Raw genomic sequence first — 26,765 nt, forward strand, 5'->3', positions numbered from 1 at the left:
TAATGTACGGTAAGAGATAGTGTAACAACAAAGTCTTATGAGGTAATGGCAGTCCAATGCTCCACAAAGTGACTGGTAACTGGTGCAGGCCAGTGAGTGAGTCAGAGAGAGAGTGTGTGTGTGTGTGACAGAGTTCAGTGAGACCGTGGTGGAGAAGAGGGGAGAGGGGGCAGAATCGGGAGGGAGTTAAGCTTCCTGACAGCCTGATGGATGAAGCTTCAGTCTGCTGGTCCTGGCCTGGAGACTCCGCAGTCTCCTCCCTGACGGCAGCAGCTTGAAGAAGCTTTGCATTGGGTGCATGGGATCAGCCGCTATGCAAAGGGATTTTTTAGTGAGACGGGTGCTGTAAATGTCCTGGAGGGAGGGGAGAGAGGCACCAATGATCCTCTCTGCAGCCCTCACTATGTGTTGGAGGGTTCTATGACAGGACGCATTGCAGGCTCCAAACCACACAGTGATGCAGCTCGACAGGATGCTCTCGATGGTGCCTCTGTAAAAAGTGTACATGATGGGGGCTGGTGCTCCTGCTCTTCTTAGTTTGCGGAGAAAGAAGAGACGCTGCTGTGATTTCTTGGCCAGTGCTGTGGTGTTGTACGTCCAGGAGAGATCCTCTGTGATGTGCACACCCAAGAACTTGGTGCTGCTCACTCTCTCCACAGACGCTCCGTCAATGGTCAGAGGAGCATGTTGGGTGTGCATTCTCCTGAAGTCCACGACAATCTCCTTCGTCTTCTCCACATTCAGAGAGAGATTGTTGTCAACACACCACGTGGCCAGGCGTCTCACCTCACTTCTGTAGTCGGTCTCATCCCTGTTGCTAATGAGACCCACCACCGTTGTGTCGTCCGCAAACTTGACATATCTTGACATATCCTATGGCACTGTTGATGATGGGGATGAGCTTTTTGCCAAATTCTTGAGCACAAACCAGAACTCAGGTGAAAAGCCTTCTGCCTATTTACAGCGGTTGCAGATAACCCTGAGTAAAGTCATTAAAAGAGGCGGCATCACTACAAATGATTCACTTCCGCTTCCGGCTGCATGGAGTGAAGTAGTGGGTGTGTCCAGCTCCGCTTATTAATTCTAAATATTGCATTTTCCAGACAACGTAATTCTTATTCTTGGTTAGCTGAAACCACACTAAAATGGATACTAAGAAGACCAGAAAATGTCTGTGAAGGTTCTCAGTCATCCAGGTCATCGTAGTCAAAGGAGCTTGCAAAGAAAAGCGTCTGGACTTCTTTAAGCTGCTTGAAGACGTTTCACCTCTCATCCGAGAAGCTTCTTCAGTTCTACACATCAGAAAATACACACAAAAGACCATAGACATCGATTCGACCACCTCAAGGACCTGAAGGACAGAATTGTTTAATTCCATGTGTGTGTCTCTTGCAGTCCTCCATAAGAGTCCTTCCGGGCGTAACATTGTTACAGAGAGACGGGTGTAAGGCTGTTCCAATTCTCAGCAGCGCTCTTTGCTTTTCCTGAGTCCTTAGCAATTCTTCTTCCTACGATGACGTTTTCATCAGTTCTGCAGAATAGATTGAAGGAGCGGGGAATTGGGAAATTTTTGTTTTTGTTTTTTGTTTTGTTTTTTGGATACAAATTGTAAACTCACTGTCTGACCCATACTCCGGAACAGTAGGAGGCGGTAATGCTCCTTTACGTTGGTTGCCAACCGCCGTTAAACACAAAGAAGAAGAAGAAGAGAAGAGGGCGGAGCAAAGTGTGTGTGCACGAGAGGAGCCGAGCAGAGAGAGCTCCTTTGTCATGAAACGGGAGTAAAGTAGTGAACTTAGGGGAGAGAAACAAACTAAAGTATCGATCATAAACCACTACCAACGTCCTGATCGATATCTGCATCGATCTGCCCACCCTTGTCTCCTGGATCGTAGCTGAGATCAGCGTGAACCACGTGGGTCTCTGCTCCCTGATCTGTTTCCTGTGTTTGGAAAGAGTTGCAGCTTCATCGCGGAGTTTCTCTCGGTTTGTGGGCTCATCTAAAGGTAAGCACCGAGCTAACTTTACTGTGAGTTCAGTTCATGTTGAGTTTAGCTCCTGAATGAGGTCTTCTGCTGCTCTCCTCGGTGTCTGTTCACAGTTTATTGTGAACACGTTGAGAGAAGAGTGAGAGAGTGTTTGGAGAAAAACACCAACTAACCATTAGCTCAGCATGCTGGGAGAAGTTGGAGCAGAAAAGTCTTTTCATTGTCCCTGCAGCTGTTTTTCTGCCTGCACCAAACCTCTACAGCCTCGTTTCTATTTGAAGTGATGACAGGAAACCAGAGCGATCTGCTGCAGTATCAGGGTCACTATAACTTTATTGTCCAGGTGCTGTGGATGAACACGTTGTTTTTGTAGATCTGGGGTTTATAATAGCAGCAGTATTAATGAGACAAGGACAGCTCTGTCTTAACATAGTGAGTCCCTTTATTGGCAGACCACAACACAAAAAACCAGACGGTGCTGCATGAACATTTAATTAGTCCCTACCATAACACCCCTCCTCTGAGTATTCAATTCAGTTATATTTATATTTTTTTTTATATAGCACCAAATCCTCAACGCGACTGTTGTTGTGATTTGGCTTCTAGGATATCTTCTTTCCGTAGTTTGGTTACTTGGTGGTATATGAGACTTGGGTGGGTGGGGGATTGTCTCAATGAGATAATATCGTGGAGAATTCCGCTCTGCTTTATATTGTCCCGTTTTCTTTCATGTCCCAGATCCAAACTTGATCTCCTGGTTGTAGTCCAGTGAGGTCTTGTGCTCTCTGTTGTTGAACCATTTCCACTGTTTCTATCTCTCCTCTCTCTCTTTTTTTCTTTTTTATGTCTCTCAGCATAGTGATGTTTATCCTGCCTGGTTTGAGGCAGGATGGAAGTATAGGGGCTGTGGTACGAAGTTTCCTCCCCATTAGAATCTCTGCAGGGCTATGTCCATTGGCAAGTGGTGTGGTGCAATATGCCATGATGGTGAGAGATGGGTCTGCTTTCTGTAGAAGGCTTTTTACTGTTCTCATTTCTCTTTCAGTCTCACCGTTTCTCTGAGGGAATCTCAGGCTGGAAGCGGTGTGGGCAAAGCCCCACTCTAGAGCAAACGTTGGGAAGAGTTCTGAGGAGAATTGTGGGCCATTATATGACTTTAATTATGTTGGTATGCTGTGGCGTGCAAATACGGACTTTAAGTGTTCAATCATTGCTGCTGATGTGTTAGAAGACAGCTCAGGTATTTCTGTGTATCTTGAGAAATAGTCCACTACAACCAAATACTGGCTGTTACTCCAGTCAAAAAGATTTTGCAGTAGAGTTGGACATGTTTTATTGTTTCATCTCTGTGTTGCTGCTGTCTTATTTGTTGTTGTCTGTCCTCTATTTCAGGAAGGCCTGATGTGCATACAAGTCCATTTCATCTCTTAATGTCGTGTTAGAAACCGCTCTTTCTGGCACTCTGGGCAGCACGTCTGCAGTTGCTGTGTGTATGACATGTGAGATGGTGAAAGAGAACCTCATTACCGTATTTTCATGACCATAAGACGCACTGTACTAAAAGGCGCAGTCTCAGTTATGTGTGCCATTACTGTATTTAACACACACATAAGGCGCACTGGATCATAGGGCGCATACAAGTACCGTATGCGTATTTAAAAATAAAGCGGGAGCAAACCTGAGTTCGGTACCTTACTCACATTTCTATTACCGGTAATCGTCATCATCAACAACACACAAGCATACAAGTGTGCGTATTTAAAAATAAAGCAGGAGCAAAACAAAGTTTGGTACTCACATTTTTATCATCAATCAAACCCATCGAAGTCCTCATCCTCTGTGTCTGAATTGAACAGCTGCGCTAAATCTCCATCAAACATGCCAGGTTCACTTTCTTCACTGTCAGAGTCACTTTCCGTGCCGTGCGGCTCCTCGGAAATGATGCCGGCTTTTGCGAAAGCTCGAACAACAGTGCCAGCAGACATGTTAGCCCAAGCATCTACAATCCATTGGCAAATTGTGGCGTAACTCGCCCGGCGCTGCCTTCCACTCTTGGTGAAACTGTGGTCTCCATCGGTCATCCATCGCTCCCAGGCCACTCGTGAACGGGCGGTTCACACCGATGTACAGCGGTTGGAGTTCCTTTGTCAGGCCTCCCAGAATGACAGCAAGCTCACAGTTCATTTGTTTCACTAGTTTTTTCACATCGGCTGTGAGATGGGCACGCATAGAGTCACAGATTAAGAGCGATGGTGATGCGTGGAAAAAACCACCTGGTCTCCTTACATACACCTCCCTCAGCCAGTCTTTCATCATTTCCTCATCCATCCAGCCCTTTTCATTTGCCTTAATGATGATTCCTGCTGGAAACTTCTCTTTAGGCAAAGTCTTTCGCTTAAAAATCACCATAGGCGGCAGTTTCTGTCCATTAGCATGGCAGCCAAGCACAACAGTGAAAGAAGACTTTTCGTGCCCCGTTGTGCGTATCGCTACCGTGCTGGTCCCCTTCTTCTCCACAGTGTGACTCACCGGGATGTCAAAAGTGAGCGGGACCTCGTCCATGTTAGTGATGTGGCTGGGCTGGATGTTTTTGTCGCCGATGTGTTTGCTGCAGTAGGAGCGGAAGATGGCCAGCTTTTCCTTATAATCCGCTGGAAGTTGCTGCGCTACCGTAGTCCTGGTCCGGATGGAAAAATGGCACCGTTTCATAAAACGAAAGCACCAAGACGGACCTCCTTGGAAATGTTCAATGTTCATCTCTTCAGCTAGTGAAACTGCTTTTAGCCGAATGGTGACCGTCGAAACGCTTCTCCCGCTCGCTCTTTGCTCGATGATCCACCGCTCGAGTCTTTCCTCCAACTCGGGCCACCTCGCCTTATGTCCACGGAAACTCAGCTGCGTTTTCTTGACCTGCCGGAGCTCGTTTTCTAGCTTCCTCCATTTGCGAACCATCGATTCGTTAATCTTAAATTCTCTCGCCGCTGCTCGATTTCCATGTTCCTCCGCGTAGCTGATGGCCTTCAGTTTAAACTGTGCTTCATAAGCGTGTCTCTTTGCCATTTTCAGGGTTGTTAAAACAACGATGTTCCACATAATGCACATACCTGTCCTTTTATACAGGTATGTGCGATTGTCCGGTATATACGATCAACGCCGACACTTCACCCTTTAGCGTTCTCATGGTGTTCTCTACTACGTCCTCCTTACAACACACAGGGCGCACTGCGCTATAGGGCGTGCCGTACTTTTTGAAGAAAATCTAAGACTTAAGTGCGCCTTATGGTCGTGAAAATACGGTAATCTCATTCTCAGTCTTTGTACTCGTGGCGGTAGTTCATCTAAGTTCTTGGAGACTAAAAGTAGCTCTAAAGGCTTGTGATCTGTCACAACATGAAACTTGATGCTGATGAGAAAATCACTTGCACGCCCAGGTTATGGCTAATAGGGCTGCCAAAAATGATTCTTTTGATAGTCGACTAGATTATTTTTGCGATAATCACGTCATGCATCCATTGGATGGAAAATGAACTGCTATTTGCACCAGCATGCATCTGCTCTTATATAATTATCATTAGCTTATAGTGTTTAAAGTATGTGCTAACCAAAAATAAAGACAAGATGACAGTTTATTAAACTTTTAATGAAATTTGCAGATTGCCTCTGTGGAGTTCTAACCTCAGCCTCCTGCTTCTTGCTGTCTAAAAAATAGCAGGACACTGGAGTAAATTCTACCATCTTACCCTTCTGTTTAACCAGTTTTCTGTTTGACGTTTATTCAGCTGTGTGAAAACTGTAACTTTAATCTCAGCCAAACCGATTTACCAAACGGTAACATTTTTACAATAATCTTTATTCTACACGAGGTAGTTTAGATGAACAGAAATTTGAAGCATTCTTTACTGATTTAAACCTGCCACAGCTTTCTGCTACTGACCAGCAGATTATAGATGCTCCAATTACAGTGGAGGAGATTACCCGTGCAATTAACAGTATGCCACTTAATAAAGCTCCAGGATTAGATGGGTTACCATTGGATTTCTATAGAGCATTTGAGGATATGTTAAGTCCCCTGTTGCTTGATGTTTTTAATGAGGCTTTTAAAGTAGGCTCATTACCTCAGTCAATGCACTCTGGACTTATAACATTTATTCCTAAAACTGGGAAAGACCCTTTAGACCCAAGTGGTTGAGCCCCATATCTTTGCTGAATTCTGACCAAAAAATCTTGTCAAGGGTCTTCGTGGGTCGATTAAAAGTAGTAATGGCGAAAAAATTATATATATGATTCAGTATATCCAAAAGTGGCCCTATCGCTGGATGCTGCTAAAGCTTTTGATTGTGTTGAGTAGGATTATTTGTTTAAGACAGACCTTCCCAAAGTGTGGGGCCCGCCCCTAGGGGGTCACAGAGCCATTGCAGGGGGAGAGCGGTATGAAAAGGGGGGAAAAAAACCAAAAAAACCCAATGTAAAACCTGAAGATAGAGACAAAATACTGTTAATCTGACTACCTGCCATTCTGCAATTCATCTCCTGTAAACAATAACGTGGCGCACAGCGTGACGTGAAAAAAAGGCACATACCTTTGACCTCTGTATTCCTTGTCCACACGTAAACAGAAAAAAATGAGTTTTAAAAAAAATCTGTTTTCGGTGATTCGAAACGCCGTTTACGTGTGGACGAAACAGCTGCGTTTTCAAACATACCCGTGTAGGTGCGGACGTATTTGGAATTTCGATGGTTAATAGTCAACATAAGCTTCTATGATATGCAGATGATATGTTGTTACTTATGACCCAGTCTGGGAAGTCAATTCCAGCCCTATCAGAATGTATAGAAAGCTTTACGCTGCTTTCAGGGTATTGCGTCAACTGGGATAAATCAGAGGCAATGCCTATGTCAGGACACTGCCCTCATACTTTATTTAAACAGTGGGAGTTTGGGTGGTCTGTGAATGGTTTGAGGTATTTGGTAGGGCTGAACGATTATGGAAAACAATCTAATTGGGATTTTTTGCCCCAATATTGCGATTGCGATGCGATATGCGATTATTTTTTAAGGTCTTTGTCTTCTGTATTATTAAACAAAGACAAGCAATACATCATATAGTATGGCCAATACTATATTACATTAATTTTAAACTGTTCTTTCCTGGAAGACAGACCTCTGTTATGATAACATGAGGTGATGCATGAATTGATGACTGACATTTTTATTTAACTTCTTCAATCACAACAGTATATTTGAACATACACAATAGTTTATTTTTAGCTTACAAACATCTGAGCATAAAGTGCTGACAAGGAACCCTGGTGTAAACATTAAAATGAAAGTCAGTACAATGTGCAGATTGCAGAAATATACATAAAAAACATCAGTGGCTTTACCACACTCAGTTTTTCGACATCTGTGAACTACTAGACAGTCATTCAATTAAAAAATAATATTAAATAAATAAAACTAATAAATAAAAAATACACACATCTTACTGATCTCTGCAGTCAGTAACATTACACATAAAGTGCAAACATAATAGCAATTGTATAAACACACACACAAACACGCCTTTAAAATTTAAAGGCGTGAAATTGGACGGTCTAGCCTTCTGATTAGCGTCACCGCTGTCTCGGTGGAGTTTAATAAACTCGGCCGTCTGCTTCTTGCTATCTAAAATATAACCAGACACTGGCGTAAATTCTCGACTGTCTCATACTTCTGTTTAATAAGTTTTCTGTTTGACGTTTAGTCAGCTGTGTGAAAACCAAGGAGGAACCCACCCGGGGGATTAATAAAGTTTTATTTTATCTAATCTAATAACTTTAATCTCAGCCAAACCGATTTACTCACGAACAAACAAAACACTGAAAAAAGCCCAACAATAACATTTTTAGGTTGTCTAAGTGACTTATATATTACGTTTAACCCGAGCAGCGAAACTCCGCGGTGATCTGAAAATGATGTGCCGGGAGTTGTGCCGTTCTCGGCCGCATCAGTAACCCTCGAGCTCCCGGCTAGCTGTCGAGCTGGTGGGTAGCAGACGCCTCTGAAAACGTCGAAGCACTTTTGCAAATATGGGATATCTTGATAAACCGAGCAGATATTTGATGTTTACACAACTACTTTCTCGCCTGAAAATATTTTAAAAGTTTATTTTGTGACCCAGAAAGATTAGTATGAGTAATTTTAAAACTTAGTAGCGGCCGCCATTGTTGGAAACTGGAGTTTGGCTGGGCCGCGCTATGAATTCTGGGATATGGTAGTAATTTGGACAGCCTTCGGCGCGTCGCTGTGACGTAATCGGTCTACAAATGCGGCCTCAGGAGGATGCAGCCCATGAATTTGGACATGTCCAGAGTATAATCGCAGCCTTTGCGGTTAGAAAATTACACTTGATCATGTCGCGATATTATCGCAAATGCGATATATCGTTCAGTCCTAGTATTTGGGGATACAAATGACCTCAGATTACACTAAGATGGTCTGAGCAAATATGGAGCCAATGTTTGAAAGAATAAAAATGGAATTTGGTAGATGGTCCGGAATACGTCTCACAATATGTGGTAAAATGAGTTGTATTAAGATGATGACTGCACCCATGATCTTTTATATTTTATCCAATATTCCATTACACATTCCAGATAAGTATTTCAAAGATCTAGATTTTTTGATTCGGCAGTTTCTTTGGGGTAGCTCACCACATCGTTTAAGTATTAAGAAACTTCAAGCGAGTACAAAACAAGGAGGTTTTTCATTGCCTAATTTCCAATGGTATTATTGGGTGAAGAATGTGAAACAACTTAGAGCATGGTTACCTACTGCACCAGTTAAACCCATTTGGTCCCATATGGAGACGGAAGTTAATGGCGGTATTTCTCCTTGGAGGGAGCTGTTTGATACCAGTCATAAACGTACCCATCCTATAATTGCAAATGCAAAGACATTGTGGTGTAAATTACATAGGGTGGGTCGCTGGGACTTTATTAAATCTCCTTCGGCATCCTTATGGGGAAATAAAATAATTTTAATTGGAGGGACATCGGTTGACTGGTTACAGTGGTGTAAGGCAGGCATCCTTAATGTATCAGATTTATTTGATTGTGGGACTAAATGTTTTTTAAGCTTTGATAAAATTGTGGAATTATATAAGTTGCAGCGTAATCAATTCTGGAGATATGTCCAAATACATAGTTCATTATCAAAGTGGTTGGGAACCTGTCCTGTGGGCAGCCCTGTGGAAGTCCTGCTCTCAAGACCATTACCTCTAAGATTTATCATTTATCGCAAGAACGGTCGGCTGACCCTCTCCTTAAAGTTAAGGGCTACTGGGCCCAGGACATGGCATTGGCCATATCTTCAGTTGAATGGGATTCATGTTTTCAAAATGTTAATACTAGTTATAAAGAAACAGGCAGTAGATTTATTCAACTTAAAATAATCCATTGGTGGCATCGAACACCGCAACAATTGTATAAATGGAACCTGGCCTCTACGGACGAATGTTGGAGATGTGATGGTCAAAATGTTTCGATTTTACATATCTTATGGAGCTGTTCGGGACTTCGGAATTGGTGGGAAAATATAATGGAGGTAATTTTCAGTGTTTTGAAAAGGAGATTTGGTATCTCACAAAAACTGTCCATACTTGGCATTTTCCAGTTATACAAAAAGATTAGGCCAAAATGCAAAACACTGTGTGGCTGAAAACTAACACTGCACATCACTCTCAACACACCATCCCCACTGTCAAATATGGTGAGGCAGCATCATGCTCTGGGGGTGCTTCTCTTTAGCAAGGACAGGGAAGCTGGTCAGAGTTGATGGGGAAATGGATGGAGCCAAATACAGAGCAATCTTGAAAGAAAACCTCTTGGAGTCTGCAAAAGACTTGAGACTGGGGCGGAGGTTCACCTTCCAGCAGGGCACCCACCCTATACATAAAGCCAGGGCAACAATGGAATGGTTTAAAACAAAACCTATCCATGTGTTAGGATGGCCCAGTCAAAGTCCAGATCTAAATCCAATCGACAATCTGTGGCAAGATCTGAAAACAGCTGTTCACAAACACTGCCCATCTAATCTGACTGAGCTGGAGCTGTTTTGCAAAGAAGAATGGGCAAGGATTTCTGTTTCTAGATGTGCAAAGCTGGTAGAGACAGACCCTAAAAGACTGGCAGCTGTAATTGCAGCAAAAGGTGGTTCTACAAAGTATTGACTCAGGGGGCTGAATAATTACGCACACCCCACTTTGCAGTTATTTATTTGTAAAAAAAAAATAAAAAAAATGTTTGGAATCATGTATGATTTTTGTTCCACTTCTCACATGTACACCACTTTGTATTGGCCTTTCACGTGGAATTCCAATAAAATTGATTCATGTTTGTGGCTGTAATGGGACAAAATGTGTAAAAGTTCAAGGGGCCAAATACTTGTGCAAGAAAAACTGGTGATCTCACTGATAATGTGGTCCCATTCAGCAAAATGGGCCAAAAAATTGCATAAAAAGCTTAATATCTCAAAGTATAAAAGTTATGTGCACCAGAAGATATAGCAGGCATTAGCAGAAGGAGCAGAACAGTTTAAAGTGTGAATGGTGAAAATCAGATGAAAACTGAGGGAGTAGTTAACCAGCAAATGTCTGAGCAACTAGAATAAGGTAGAACTAGAAAAGTTGCATTTCCTGCGAAAATCCAGTGTGAATGCCGTGTAGTGGAATCTGAAAACAGCAGAAGAAGGAGAAACCGCTGAAAAAACACTGCGTAGAAGCTGATTTTTTCTGAAAGCTGCTGCATTCACACAAGAAAGAATAAAGAGAAACAGGAACACAATCGTTCACACTTCTGCTGTTTTAATTGTGTGAATGCCGTGTGGCATTCACACAATTAAAACTAAGTAGCTGCCACCATAGTTGAAAACTGGAATTGGCTGAGCCACGCTATGAATTCTGGGATAGGCTGGTCACGAAGAATACACCTGACCCATCCTTCAAATCTAGTGAAATGAAGCACGCATTTGTCAACTGCATTTGGAGAAGTCTTCTAGTTTGGACAGCCTTTGTTGCGTCACTGTAACGTTATCACCTACGATACTGGAAACTGCTTCTTCTTCTTTGGCGTTTAACGGCAACTGGGATTCTTGTAGATGTAGTGCTGCCATCTTCTGTTTCAGTCCGTTAGTACACTCTTGAATCCTACGTATTCCTGTGTCTTTCAGGATCTTACAAAGCTTCAAAGGATGCGTCAACTATTAAATTAGTTGTCAGCAAATTTAATAGTCGAAGTAATCGTGACTAGTTGACAAATCCTGGCAGCCCTAACGGCTAATGCCTCCTTCTCTATTTGAGTATATCTTTGTTGTGTGGGGGTTGATGCTTTTGAAGTGAAGGTCACTACCTTGGTTGAGTCTTCCTCTTGTTTCTGAAGTAGCACTGCTCCCAGTCCATAGGAGGATGCTTAAGGCTGATACTGTTGTTTGTGCTTTGGGACTGTAGACTGCCAGGTACTCAGTACTGACTTAATGCTGTCAAACACTGTTTGTTGAGCCTCACTCCAACAGTACTTTTTTGCTACGGAGTAGTTCTCTCAATAGCTGTGTTTTTTCTGCTTGGTGGGGAAACATTGCCTTGATGATTAACCATTCTCAGAAATTGTCTCGCTCCACTTACATCGGTGGGTGCCTCCATGTTGCTGACCATGTTCACTTTTTCTGGGTCTGCTTTGACGCTTGTACTGTCAATGATCTGTCCAAGCAACTTGATCAAGGTTTTTGCAAAGTCGCATTTCTCACTTTTCAATGTCACACCTGCTTTTGTGAACCACACAAGGACTGCGACTAGTCTCTTGTCGTGCTGGGCCTGTGTGTCCAAAATGTCATCCATTTGGCAGACAACTTCGTCCAGCCCCTCCAAGACTTGAGACATTCATTTTTGAAAATGCTCAGGAGCTGAAGATATGCTGAAACAGAGTCTATTGAAACAATACCTTCCAAATGGCGTGATGAAGGTTGTGAAAAGAGCTGACTGCTTGGAAAAAGGTATTTTCCACAATTCTGAGTTAGCATCGAGTTTTGAGAAGAACTTCGCGCCTTCTAGCTGTCCTAGGGTGTGCTATACTGATTGCAACATGTGTCTTTCTCTTTTCACAGAATTGTTACGTTTGGTCAAGTCAATACACACACTTCTTCTCTGTTTGGTTTGGGTACTGGAAAGATTCCTGCACAGCAGTCAGTAGACTGCTACACTCTGGAGATTACCCCTAACTCTTCTATACAAGCTAGCTCCTTTTTGATTTTAGGGCAGTAGGGAAGTGGGACCCTTTTTGGGGTCAACAGATAAATGGCTTAGCATCTGCTTTAAGCTCAATTTTGTATTCCCCCTCCATTTGTCCTAAACAGCTAAGTAGCTTCAGAAACTGCTGCTTTACCGCCTCTGCTGAAGGGAGTGACGCTGCTTCTACTCTGTCCACTAACCCAAGCTCTACACTTGTTGGGCAGCTAAGTAACCCTTGTGTCAGGTCTGCTACTACATACACAGTATTGTAGTGTTGCCCGGAGTACTCAGGTTAGCTGTAAATTTCTCTGTAACTGCTAACTGCTTTCTTTTGTAACTGCTTTTTTCTTTCAGGCAAGACTGTTACATCCGCTCTTTTGTCAATTTTGAGCCAACAGGTCTATATTGTTAACTTTTTTTTTAGTCATCCATGCATCCTCAGTTCTATCAGATGCTACTGTGCTACTTCCCTCTCTTCAATGTCACCACCTGCTGCCCATATTTCTCCCAGTGCCCCCGACCTGCACACTCTTGCATAGTGACCTTTCTTTTTACACTGATTGCAGACTACCTCTTTGGCTGGGCACAGCTTTTTGCTGTGAGGTGTTGTCTTTCCACATCGATTGCATTGCCTTGTGTCATGTTTCATGTTCCTCTCTGTGTTTTGTGGCACAGTCTGTTCTGGTTTGAAATGTTTTATCTTTGCTAATGATGTCCACGTTGCAAGGATTCTCCTGCTTGAAGTTGTTTTTAAGAAGATGCTGGTGCTTCTTAACAAGCTCACTTTGGGGAATCCCTATCACTGCTTTTTCTAACATGAGCTCTGCATCCACTTGCAGTTCCTCCGAGAGCCTCTTGTCTCTCATTCCGACAGCGAGTCTGTCAATTATCATTTCACTGTACAGCGCCCCGTAGTCACAATGCTACGCCAAGGCATATAGGGATGTAATAAACCGATCTGCCGTCTCTCCCACTTCTTGCTGCCTTCGGTTGAACTTTTCACGTTTAAAAGATAATGTTTCTTCTGACTACAAAGTGTGCCTTAAGTTTGTTTTTGAGAGTGTGGTACTCACTCACCTCCTTTTCGGTCAGGTTCATTGAAGTGATCATGTCTTCAGCTTTATAGCCCAATGAATATATTAGAGAACCAAGGCTGGCCATTATTCTAACTCACCCTGGTGTGTGATGCTGTGCAGCTTCCTCACAGAAGCTGATGTCACAGGATGTCACAGCATCTCTATAATAATCCAAACTGTTGATAACAATTCTGAAAACCTGCCAGTCGGTGCAGTCCAGACACACCTGCAGATTCTCCACAGCCTCATCAGTCCACTGCTTCAGTGTCTTCACAAAAGCTTTAGACAGTTTCAGTTTGTGCCTGTTTGCAGGGATCAAGTGAACCATGACATGGTCTGAGAATCTTGATGTAGTTTGAGATGATGATACTCTTACCATCAGCTCACCTTCTGTTTTGTACTGTGTGTTTTTTATCCATTTTGTTTAATAAAATCTATGAGGTTCAAATGAAGCACCAAACTGCAGTTACTCAGTGGGGGTTCATTACTGCAGTTTCTCACCACTGTTGTTAACTGGAGGCTGACACACTGACTGAAGACATTTAGTTTGAGTGGATTTGAGCTTTCCATCTCAGCTTCTTTTGATCAAGGATGAAATACATATAAATATATTTTTGTTCCAGCTGATCATCAGGAGGAGACGAGCCATTTAGACTCAGCTCAGCCACTACAGAGGAAACAATGACTTCAACCCAAAAGGTGAGCAAGAATATCTGTTATTGAACCTGTGTGCAGGTCACAACTCTCATTGTAGCTCATCATTGTAATGTGATAATATCAGCAGAAGGTGGTGGTAACACACCTACGACGTGTTTGTTGACATCTTTGATTCCACTAATGGAGTTTCAGTTTGTTCCACGACTGCATTTCACTCACTGCCTCTGTTTGTATCTCTGTCACTGCAGGACCAACATGGAGCGAGAAGTCAGCGCTCTCAGGAGGCCGACAAACCTCACAGAAGAAAGAGAGAGAAAACATACAGCTGTGATGAGTGTGGGAAGGATTTTACCCTGGCTGGGAGCTTAAAAAGACACAAAGTCATCCACAGTGGAGTTAAAGCTTACACCTGTGACTTATGTGGAAAATCTTTCAACCGGGCTGGAAGCTTAAAAACACACCAACTCATCCACAGTGGAGTTAAAGCGTACACCTGTGACTTATGTGGAAAATCTTTTACTTTTCCTGCTAACTTAAAAAGACACCATCTCATCCACAGTGGAATTAAAGCGTACACCTGTGACTTGTGTGGAAAATCATTTACCCACGCTGAAAGCTTAAAAACACACCGACTCATCCACAATGGAGTTAAAGCATACACCTGTGACTTGTGTGGAAAAAGTTTTACTTTGGCTGCTAACTTAAAAAGACACCAACTCATCCACAGTGGAATTAAACCGTACACCTGTAACTTGTGTGGAAAATCTTTTGCCCACGCTGGAAGCTTACAAACACACCAGCTCGTCCACAGTGGAGTTAAACCGTACACCTGTGACTTGTGTGGAAAATCTTATATCCACGCTGAAAGCTTAAAAAGACACCAACTCATCCACAGTGGAGTTAAACCGTACACCTGTGACTTGTGTGGAAAATCTTATACCCACGCTGAAAGCTTAAAAAGACACCAACTCATCCACAGTGGAATTAAACCTTACACCTGTGACTTATGTGGAAAGTCTTTTACCCAGCCTAGAAACTTACAAACACACCAACTCATCCACAGTGGAATTAAACCTTACACCTGTGACTTGTGTGGAAAATCTTTTACCGAGGCTGGAAGCTTAAAAAGACACCAACTCAGCCACAGTGGAGTTAAAGCATACAGCTGTGGTCAGTGTGGTAAAGCTTTTACTCACAGTGGCCTCTTACAGCGTCATCAAGTTATCCACTCTGGATTTAAGGCGTACAGCTGCCACATATGTGGAAAAACCTTCCACTTGCTAGGCAGCCTAAATATTCACCTCCGCATTCATACTGGAAATGACGTTTACTGCTGTGATCAGTGTGGGAAACTGTTTGTGAGATATAAAGACTTAGAACGCCACATGTTTACCCACACTGTGGGGAGACCTTATAAATGTGACCTGTGTGAGAAGACTTTTAAAGCGCCACGTTACCTTAAAATCCACCAACAGAGCCACACCAGAAAGAAACTGCAAGTGCAGTTACTGTGAGGTATGTATGTATATTATTATCTTCTTGTTTAAGACTGACTGTTTCGTTCAACTGTGCTCATTAAATTGTGTTCGCATGTTAGTAATTCTACTGGACTCAATTTTGGAATTTTGGAAACAGTGCATTTAGATAATGACTGAAACCAGCCCACTGAAGGAACAATGTGCTGGGAGTTCAGTTCCTTAAGCTTAATTATGCAGATTCTCATGACCATTGATCAACAACCACTGACCATTATGCAAATGTACTGTTTATAAGATTGGGGGAAACTTGCAGTCAGCTGAGACTGAAGGAGTCACTTGGATGAGTGACGAAACGTTTCTCCCACAAAATTATATGTCCAGATGAACAGAATCAATTTTTGGAGGTTTACTTACCTGGATGATTGAGCATGCATCAAGATGGGTTGACAATGTTTCTTTCTCGCTGATATAACGGGACACCTCAACGAGTTACAAAATATGATCCCCAGATAACACAACTTTCAAATACAAAGCAGCGGCAGGGATCACATTAATCTGCAAATCCTTGTATAAAGATAAGTCATATTAGCCCAGTTTATTTTTTCTTATCATTGTTTTTGGGGCGAATGTGGCTCAAGAGTTGGCAGTTCTTCTTGTAATCGGAAGGTTGCCGGTTCGAGCCCCGGCTCCGACAGTCTCGGTCGTTGTGTCCTTGGGCAAAACACTTCACCCGTTGCCTACTGGTGTTGGCCAGAGGGCCCGGTGGCGCTAGTGTCCGGCAGCCTTGCCTCTGTCAGCGCGCCCAAGGCAGCTGTGGCTACAATGTAGCTGCCATCACCAGTGTGTGAATGGGTGGATGACTGAATGCAGTGTCAAGGTCCATAGGGATTAAGTAAAGCGCTATACAGGCCATTTACCATTGTTGTGAGGCGACCATTAATAGCATCTGCATTTTCTGTTTGTATAGTTCCTTTGCTGTTATGGTGTTCTTGTTATGGATAAAAAAAATTTTTTTGAAATATAGCAAATCTATTTCTATGAAGTTGTTCTATATAGTGTGTAAGATAAGATGACCTTTATTAGTCCCACAGGTGGGAAATTTGTCTCGTTACAGCAAAAGTGCAAAGTTATGTAGCACTTAGCAGTTATGTAACTGTTGATATGCAGCATTATTAAATTTATTGTTAATGCAATTGTTGATATGGTAAATTGACTTTTGAGGAAATTTTAGATGGCACTCATCATCAGAAAGGTTGCCTACCACTGGTAGAAAGGTTGCTCTACAACAAAGACATTTATTGAGTCTCAGTACCAGGTCACTTTACTCTAGCATGCAAAGTGCTTTACCGTGTTGTATAAAGCACTTTGAGTGCTCAGGCAGAGTAAAAAAGTGCTTTATAAGAATCAATCCATTTTACTTGTATTTACTAAATGAACAACGGGAGGGTCATCTAACTAAAACCAATCAGTGTATCCCACCTGACCCCCTCAGAATCAGCTTACTTTTTATTTCAGGCCACTTTCAGAATTAAAATGTTGAAGGAATTCCCTGACTTACACTGTCTTTGTGTCTTTGTTTAGAAGCAGAGCAACACAGAAGGATCCAGTTCTCAACCCTGTCATCACTGTGGTGGTGGGAAAGAGTTTCACTGTGACCTTTTGTGGAAAAACTTTCACTCTGCAACAGACCCTAAAAATCTGGACTTCTTTAAATTGCTTGAAGATTATTTCACCTCTCAACCGAGAATCTTCTTCAGGTCTAAGGTCAAATGGTGGAGAGTTCCAGATTTAAGCTCTGTGGGAGCGTCCCCCTTAGAGGGACCTCCTAATGATCCTCTACCTAATCGCACAAGAGAAGGTGTGAAAACGGGTGTAGGTAGGATACAATTTATACAAGGAGTATAAAAGAGGTGATATTTTTGGTGTCAATGCTGGTGTGAAGATTGTGCTGTTTTGATTGCTTTGCAAATATTCATTTCAATAAATCCAAGGAAATATTTGGTTTCAACGTTCAGTTTATTTTTAGGAAATATTCCAACAGTTAAGTGTTGATAAATGAACTTGAGTCTCTAAAAATGGGCTAAAGGAGATGTGAAGTGCAAACATATGTACATTGTGTGTAATGGGATTTGGCAAGGTTGAGAGATCTCCCGGATATAAAGAAAAATGTAAATACGAGACTGACAAAAAAATTGATAATAAAGACTTAATAAAGCAAAACACTGGATGGTACAGCTCATGAAGGCACAAACATGGCCTGCTACTGGATGTGTGAGAGGCAGAGAGAAGGGGACGGGCTCCCAGACATCGCAGTGAAGGTCAAAGGTGAAAATAAGACATGCAGAGAGAAGTCACTCACTGTCTGTGCATGTTAGGAATATAGTGATTAAATAAAGTTCATTTAGTGAATTTTTTTTTTAAATTTTTTTTATATATATATACATTGCAATGGTTCTCATTAAGAGTTGGCCCTCCATGTAATAATGGGTAAAAGAGTGAATTTGGCTCTATGATTGAACTGAATTATTGAGACTGACATGTAGAGCTGCAGAGGGATTTCCAAACATGCTTAGATATCATAGCCAGTTTAAGTCAGGGTGCAATTTTCCTGCGCCAAATTAGTCTGAACAGAATATCCTAGACTTATATAGTAAGTACAAAATTACAGGCTGAGAATTGTTAGATAATAGTGTAACCCATGTGAAATACAGGGCCGTAAAATCCCCCCCCCCCCTTCTTTTTTTTATCTAAGGCTATAGCCTGTTATTGTCAGAAGGGGGTGCTGTAATGCAGTTTTGTGTTCTGACAACCGTGCGTCTAGTGCGCAGGAAGCATTACCTGTCTCTTCCTATGAGATCTTCCCTCTCTGATGGCAGTCAAGTGTGTGTCGGAGCTCACCGAAAAGTATTTGGTATGCAATGCTGCAACCTGATTAATGAGACCAGATTGTTTTACGTATAAATGCTAATAAGCTACTCTTTTATTAGGCCCCGAACTCTGACCACAAAGGGAATAACGTCTGTCCAGTTATTTGTGTTGGAATATCCCAGTGAGTGACATGCCGTTTGTTCATCAAATTTGGTGTGTTGTTTTACTTTTCTTGTTGTTCTTCACAGTGTGTTATAAGTGTTGAATGCTTTGAGCTAAAGGTGTTTTACTGCCGATGCTAGCTGCTAATAGCTGTTAGCTACCCTACCCCCACGAAGCCATATTCCGATCGGGGAGGTATTCGGATAGAAGCACTAGCTCTGTTTATATTAGAATGGTTAAGTCTTAATAGAAATGAGCATATTTCAAGTTCATTAGTACTTGCACTGTGAATTAAGTTGCATTTGCTTGTTAGCCTTATGGATGAATGTAACCTTGATTGCGATGACTATTTACATTACTGTTTAAGCTGCTGATGTTCTTTATTGTGATATAATTGTGATAAAATAGTTGATACTGGTACAAACAAGTTACTGTAACTCTTGTAACTTGGTAAAGCTAAATGGAATGCCATTTGTTATTAATACATTTGGAAAAGAAGTTCATGAGCTCATGTTAAGAACACAAGATGGAAAAGAAATTCATTGTTCTGCACTGTTTGTGTAGATTGTTTTTTTGTACTAGAAAGGATTCTGGAGAACCACTGACGGCGAGAACAGCCCAAATGAGATCCTGAATGATCATGAAATGATGTGGCCAGCCATGCGATCGGATTGTAGGATTTGCCTGAGAAACTGATTCAAGCATCCCTGTATTTCAGACAAGCCCTATCCCAGATAATAGGGTTTGCACACTGACACTTCCGCTACAGTACACCTGTTTGGGTTTCAACGACTTTAAAGGACAATTCAGACTGGACAATTCAAACTTCACAACGGGAATACTTCCATCCGTTTTATTCATTCAAAAGAGTTCTGATACAATTCAGTATAAGTCTTTCATTCGACTGTCTTTATTTTATTTGTTCTGCTTTATATCTATTCACCTTTAAAATGCACTATTAGTGTGCAGTTTGGTTTATTGTGCTGTATATGTTTATGAATGGTACTGAGGCAATAAAGGTCTCAGTTGTTCATTTCCAAGCCAATTCCTTTTGTGAGTCTCCAAAACAAAACCTCCTTCTGAACCTAGTAAGATGTTTAGGGTCTCTATTTGAAGTGAAAGTGTACTGGTCCTGAGTAGAGGTGCTACACAAATGTGGCGCACCAGCCAGGAGGTTTAATTCCTTTTATTTTTGGAAGTTTAGCAACTGGTGCTTTCATGCCTTTTGGGTCAAATCATTACATTTGTCAATGACATTCTGGGTTGGAGTAATAAGAACATGGATGTAATCCAAACTGAAGGTGTCAAAGTACCTAACTCTGTCCTAGTAGGAGGGTAACAGGTGATGAGGTTGACAATGAGGTTATTGATTACTTAGGGTAGTTTGGTTCCATTGGAAGAGTAATTAAAATAACTAGCACAGAGGCACATTTTAAAAACACAGCCATTGTGGAGTTCCAATCAGGTGAACCAGTCCAGTTCCTTAAGGATAGCTTACCTTGCAAAAGACAAAGCCGTAACCCAAGTGTTGTCCATCATATCCAGCTGCTGTCTGGCTGTATGCTGCAGACAGGGGTTCGTGTTTAATCCATTCTTACCCAACTGAACTAAAAGGTCTTGCCGAACTGAGTGGTGCAGATTTTGAGGTTTTGTTAGGTGAGCTGGCCAAAATGAAGAAGTCCACTGAGAGTAACCCCACAGTTGGACCAAATGCATCAGTGCCTAGTCAAAATCCGCAGTTCACTAGTGACACAGACTGAGATGAACCAACCATCATTGAGGATCAAAGTCCTGTTAAATTGGGCAGTGGTTCAACCCACTCGCCTGAGCATGGCTCTCACTCATCCTCTCCAAGTGTAGAGGTGACTGCCTCGCACAGAACAACCACTATCTACTTACCACCTGAACAGCTCACTCCACCTGAAGTACAGAGAGTAGTAGTTAAGGATGTCATTATGAACAATGAAATGCCTTCTCAAGGTCACGCAAAGGCCCTTCTCGGAGAAAACCCCTTGCTCTACTTTCGAAGCTGATTATGATACGTGGCGCAATAATGTTGAATTCCCCCTCACAGATCGTACCATATCTGACAAACTTAAGGTAACGAAAGTAGTTGAGAGCCTTCTTCCGCCAACTGCTGACATTGCAAAGCACCTTGGTCCTAACGCTTCTTGATTATATCAGCCTTCTTTTTCAAGTCAAGTCAAGTCAAGTCAACTTTATTTGTCAATTCTGCCACATGTACAGGACATACAGAGAATAGAAATTTCGTCACTCTCAAACCCTAGATGAAATAGCAAATGAACATTTAAATATAAGAGAGTGATTAAAAAATGCAAATAAAATAATTAAAGAGTAAAAATTTTAATAAATACAATACAATTTTACGTATAACAAGAAAGCTATGCAATATACAATATACAATATTCAAGTAAGGGTAAATGACATTGAGTGTAAACCAGGCAGAGTAGTGCAAATAAGCAAATAGTGCAAATGGAGATTTAGTAATATACGGTAAGAGATAGTGTAACAACAAAGTCTTATGAGGTAATGGCAGTCCAATGCTCCACAAAGTGACTGGTAACTGGTGCAGGCCAGTGAGTGAGTCAGAGAGAGAGAGAGAGAGAGAGAGTGTGTGTGTGTGTGTGTGTGTGTGTGTGTGTGTGTGTGTGTGTGTGTGTGTGTGTGTGTGTGTGTGTGAGACAGAGTTCAGTGAGACCATGGAGGGGAGAGGGGGCAGAATCGGGAGGGAGTTAAGCTTCCTGACAGCCTGATGGATGAAGCTTCAGTCTGCTGGTCCTGGCCTGGAGACTCCGCAGTCTCCTCCCTGACGGCAGCAGCTTGAAGAAGCTTTGCATTGGGTGCGTGGGATCAGCCGCTATGCAAAGGGCTTTTTTAGTGAGACGGGTGCTGTAAATGTCCTGGAGGGAGGGGAGAGAGACACCAATGATCCTCTCTGCAGCCCTCACTATGCGTTGGAGGGTTCTATGACAGGACGCATTGCAGGCTCCAAACCACACAGTGATGCAGCTCGACAGGATGCTCTCGATGGTGCCTCTGTAGAAAGTGTACATGATGGGGGCTGGAGCTCCTGCTCTTCTTAGTTTGCGGAGAAAGAAGAGACGCTGCTGTGATTTCTTGGCCAGTGCTGTGGTGTTGTACGTCCAGGAGAGATCCTCTGTGATGTGCACACCCAAGAACTTGGTGCTGCTCACTCTCTCCACAGACGCTCCGTCAATGGTCAGAGGAGCATGTTGGGTGTGCATTCTCCTGAAGTCCACGACAATCTCCTTCGTCTTCTCCACATTCAGAGAGAGATTGTTGTCAACACACCACGTGGCCAGGCGTCTCGCCTCACTTCTGTAGTCGGTCTCATCCCTGTTGCTAATGAGACCCACCACCGTTGTGTCGTCCGCAAACTTGACATATCTTGACATATCCTATGGCACTGTTGATGATGGGGATGAGCTTTTTGCCAAATTCTTGAGCACAAACCAGAACTCAGGTGAAAAGCCTTCTGCCTATTTACAGCGGTTGCAGATAACCCTGAGTAAAGTCATTAAAAGAGGCGGCATCACTACAAATGATTCACTTCCGCTTCCGGCTGCATGGAGTGAAGTAGTGGGTGTGTCCAGCTCCGCTTATTAATTCTAAATATTGCATTTTCCAGACAACGTAATTCTTATTCTTGGTTAGCTGAAACCACACTAAAATGGATACTAAGAAGACCAGAAAATGTCTGTGAAGGTTCTCAGTCATCCAGGTCATCGTAGTCAAAGGAGCTTGCAAAGAAAAGCGTCTGGACTTCTTTAAGCTGCTTGAAGACGTTTCACCTCTCATCCGAGAAGCTTCTTCAGTTCTACACATCAGAAAATACACACAAAAGACCATAGACATCGATTCGACCACCTCAAGGACCTGAAGGACAGAATTGTTTAATTCCATGTGTGTGTCTCTTGCAGTCCTCCATAAGAGTCCTTCCGGGCGTAACATTGTTACAGAGAGACGGGTGTAAGGCTGTTCCAATTCTCAGCAGCACTCTTCGCTTTTCCTGAGTCCTTAGCAATTCTTCTTCCTACGATGACGTTTTCATCAAGGCCAATGAAAAGAAGTTAGGAAAAAAGGAGAATGGAGGAACTTTTGGAACATACCCCATGTGGTTAAAATGTGCTGCTGAGTCACGTGACTGCACGTGACTGGGACATTGTGCATTAAATAAAACACTACAGATGATAGGAGAATATGAGACGGGGCTTTGTGGAGTATGCCAGGAGGAGATGGAGACAGTAGAGCATGTAATACTGCGGTGTAAGGGTTATGATGTGGAGAGGTCAGTTCTGCAGAATAGATTGAAGGAGCGGGGAATTGGGAAATTTATTTATTTATTTATTTATTTTTGGATACAAATTGTAAACTCACTGTCTGACCCATACTCCGGAACAGTAGGAGGCGGTAATGCTCCTTTACGTTGGTTGCCAACCGCCGTTAAACACAAAGAAGAAGAAGAAGAGAAGAGGGCGGAGCAAAGTGTGTGTGCACGAGAGGAGCCGAGCAGAGAGAGCTCCTTTGTCATGAAACGGGAGTAAAGTAGTGAACTTAGAGGAGAGAAACAAACTAAAGTATCGATCATAAACCACTACCAACGTCCTGATCGATATCTGCATCGATCTGCCCACCCTTGTCTCCTGGATCGTAGCTGAGATCAGCGTGAACCACGTGGGTCTCTGCTCCCTGATCTGTTTCCTGTGTTTGGAAAGAGTTGCAGCTTCATCGCGGAGTTCCTCTCGGTTTGTGGGCTCATCTAAAGGTAAGCACCGAGCTAACTTTACTGTGAGTTCAGTTCATGTTGAGTTTAGCTCCTGAATGAGGTCTTCTGCTGCTCTCCTCGGTGTCTGTTCACAGTTTATTGTGAACACGTTGAGAGAAGAGTGAGAGAGTGTTTGGAGAAAAACACCAACTAATCATTAGCTCAGCATGCTGGGAGAAGTTGGAGCAGAAAAGTCTTTTCATTGTCCCTGCAGCTGTTTTTCTGCCTGCACCAAACCTCTACAGCCTCGTTTCTATTTGAAGTGATGACAGGAAACCAGAGCGATCTGCTGCAGTATCAGGGTCACTATAACTTTATTGTCCAGGTGCTGTGGATGAACACGTTGTTTTTGTAGATCTGGGGTTTATAATAGCAGCAGTATTAATGAGACAAGGACAGCTCTGTCTTAACATAGTGAGTCCCTTTATTGGCAGGCCACAACACAAAAAACCAGACGGTGCTGCATGAACCATTTAATTAGTCCCTACCATAACACCCCTCCTCTGAGTATTCAATTCAGTTATATTTATATTTTTTTTTTATATAGCACCAAATCCTCAAGGCGACTGTTGTTGTGATTTGGCTTCTAGGATATCTTCTTTCCGTAGTTTGGTTACTTGGTGGTATATGAGACTTGGGTGGGTGGGGGATTGTCTCAATGAGATAATATCGTGGAGAATTCCGCTCTGCTTTATATTGTCCCGTTTTCTTTCATGTCCCAGATCCAAACTTGATCTCCTGGTTGTAGTCCAGTGAGGTCTTGTGCTCTCTGTTGTTGAACCATTTCCACTGTTTCTATCTCTCCTCTCTCTCTTTTTTTCTTTTTTATGTCTCTCAGCATAGTGATGTTTATCCTGCCTGGTTTGAGGCAGGATGGAAGTATAGGGGCTGTGGTACGAAGTTTCCTCCCCATTAGAATCTCTGCAGGGCTATGTCCATTGGCAAGTGGTGTGGTGCAATATGCCATGATGGTGAGAGATGGGTCTGCTTTCTGTAGAAGGCTTTTTACTGTTCTCATTTCTCTTTCAGTCTCACCGTTTCTCTGAGGGAATCTCAGGCTGGAAGCGGTGTGGGCAAAGCCCCACTCTAGAGCAAACGTTGGGAAGAGTTCTGAGGAGAATTGTGGGCCATTATCTGACTTTAATTATGTTGGTATGCTGTGGCGTGCCAATACGGACTTTAAGTGTTCAATCATTGCTGCTGATGTGTTAGAAGACAGCTCAGGTATTTTTGTGTATCTTGAGAAATAGTCCACTACAACCAAATACTGGCTGTTACTCCAGTCAAAAAGATTTTGCAGTAGAGTTGGACATGTTTTATTGTTTCATCTCTGTGTTGCTGCTGTCTTATTTGTTGTTGTCTGTCCTCTATTTCAGGAAGGCCTGATGTGCATACAAGTCCATTTCATCTCTTAATGTCGTGTTAGAAACCGCTCTTTCTGGCACTCTGGCAGCACGTCTGCAGTTGCTGTGTGTATGACATGTGAGATGGTGAAAGAGAACCTCATTACCGTATTTTCATGACCATAAGACGCACTGTACTAAAAGGCGCAGTCTCAGTTATGTGTGCCATTACTGTATTTAACACACACATAAGGCGCACTGGATTATAGGGCGCATACAAGTACCGTATGCGTATTTAAAAATAAAGCGGGAGCAAACCTGAGTTCGGTACCTTACTCACATTTCTATTACCGGTAATCGTCATCATCAACAACACACAAGCATACAAGTGTGCATATTTAAAAATAAAGCAGGAGCAAAACAAAGTTTGGTACTCACATTTTTATCATCAATTAAACCCATCGAAGTCCTCATCCGCTGTGTCTGAATTGAACAGCTGCGCTAAATCTCCATCAAACATGCCAGGTTCACTGTCTTCACCGTCAGAGTCACTTTCCGTGCCGTGCGGCTCCTCGGAAATGATGCCGGCTTTTGCGAAAGCTCGAACAACAGTGCCAGCAGACATGTTAGCCCAAGCATCTACAATCCATTGGCAAATTGTGGCGTAACTCGCCCGGCGCTGCCTTCCACTCTTGGTGAAACTGTGGTCTCCATCGGTCATCCATCGCTCCCAGGCCGCTCGCAGCCTTACTTTGAATGGGCGGTTCACACCGATGCCCAGCGGTTGGAGTTTCTTTGTCAGGCCTCCCGGAATGACAGCAAGCTCACAGTTCATTTGTTTCACTAGTTTTTTCACATCGGCTGTGAGATGGGCACGCGTAGAGTCACAGATTAAGAGCGATGGTGATGCGTGGAAAAAACCACCTGGTCTCCTTACATACACCTCCCTCAGCCAGTCTTTCATCATTTCCTCATCCATCCAGCCCTTTTCATTTGCCTTAATGATGATTCCTGCTGGAAACTTCTCTTTAGGCAAAGTCTTTCGCTTAAAAATCACCATAGGCGGCAGTTTCTGTCCATTAGCATGGTAGCCAAGCACAACAGTGAAAGAAGACTTTTCGTGCCCCGTTGTGCGTATCGCTACCGTGCTGGTCCCCTTCTTCTCCACAGTGTGACTCACCGGGATGTCAAAAGTGAGCGGGACCTCGTCCATGTTAGTGATGTGGCTGGGCTGGATGTTTTTGTCGCCGATGTGTTTGCTGCAGTAGGAGCGGAAGATGGCCAGCTTTTCCTTATAATCCGCTGGAAGTTGCTGCGCTACCGTAGTCCTGGTCCGGATGGAAAAATGGCACCGTTTCATAAAACGAAAGCACCAAGACGGACCTCCTTGGAAATGTTCAATGTTCATCTCTTCAGCTAGTGAAACTGCTTTTAGCCGAATGGTGACCGTCGAAACGCTTCTCCCGCTCGCTCTTTGCTCGATGATCCACCGCTCGAGTCTTTCCTCCAACTCGGGCCACCTCGCCTTATGTCCACGGAAACTCAGCTGCGTTTTCTTGACCTGCCGGAGCTCGTTTTCTAGCTTCCTCCATTTGCGAACCATCGATTCGTTAATCTTAAATTCTCTCGCCGCTGCTCGATTTCCATGTTCCTCCGCATAGCTGATGGCCTTCAGTTTAAACTGTGCTTAATAAACGTGTCTCTTTGCCATTTTCAGGGTTGTTAAAACAACGATGTTCCACATAATGCACATACCTGTCCTTTTATACAGGTATGTGCGATTTTCCGGTATATACGATCAACGCCCACACTTCACCCTTTAGCGTTCTCATGGTGTTCTCTACTACGTCCTCCTTACAACACACAGGGCGCACTGCGCTATAGGGCGTGCCGTACTTTTTGAAGAAAATCTAAGACTTAAGTGCGCCTTATGGTCGTGAAAATACGGTAATCTCATTCTCAGTCTTTGTACTCGTGGCGGTAGTTCATCTAAGTTCTTGGAGACTAAAAGTAGCTCTAAAGGCTTGTGATCTGTCACAACATGAAACTTGATGCTGATGAGAAAATCACTTGCACGCCCAGGTTATGGCTAATAGGGCTGCCAAAAATGATTCTTTTGATAGTC

At 42.9% G+C, this 26,765-nt stretch overlaps 1 protein-coding gene across 3 annotated transcripts; it reads left to right on the top strand.

The window, feature by feature from the left end:
- The first annotated feature begins 1,704 nt into the window (after nt 1-1,704).
- LOC146662731 (uncharacterized) lies at nt 1,705-19,530 on the top strand. 3 transcript variants are annotated; one of them, XM_085419369.1, is made up of 4 exons: nt 1,705-2,006; nt 13,949-14,024; nt 14,231-15,497; nt 17,045-17,166. In XM_085419369.1, exons 2-3 carry the CDS (start codon nt 14,007-14,009, stop codon nt 15,494-15,496), a joined length of 1,284 nt encoding a protein of 427 aa, XP_085275495.1. In that variant the 5' UTR covers nt 1,705-2,006; nt 13,949-14,006; the 3' UTR covers nt 15,497; nt 17,045-17,166. The 3 variants fall into 3 exon arrangements, with proteins under 3 accessions (XP_085275495.1, XP_085275493.1, XP_085275494.1); XM_085419367.1 differs by having other exon boundaries at nt 1,706-2,006; nt 14,231-15,477; nt 17,042-19,530; XM_085419368.1 differs by having other exon boundaries at nt 1,707-2,006; nt 17,042-17,179.
- Nucleotides 19,531-26,765: the final 7,235 nt, after the last annotated feature.

The sequence above is a fragment of the Rhamphochromis longiceps genome, linkage group LG9 (assembly GCF_057381845.1).
Source record: "Rhamphochromis longiceps isolate RC_006_pf linkage group LG9, R_longiceps_female_GT1.1, whole genome shotgun sequence".
Taxonomy (NCBI): domain Eukaryota; kingdom Metazoa; phylum Chordata; class Actinopteri; order Cichliformes; family Cichlidae; genus Rhamphochromis; species Rhamphochromis longiceps.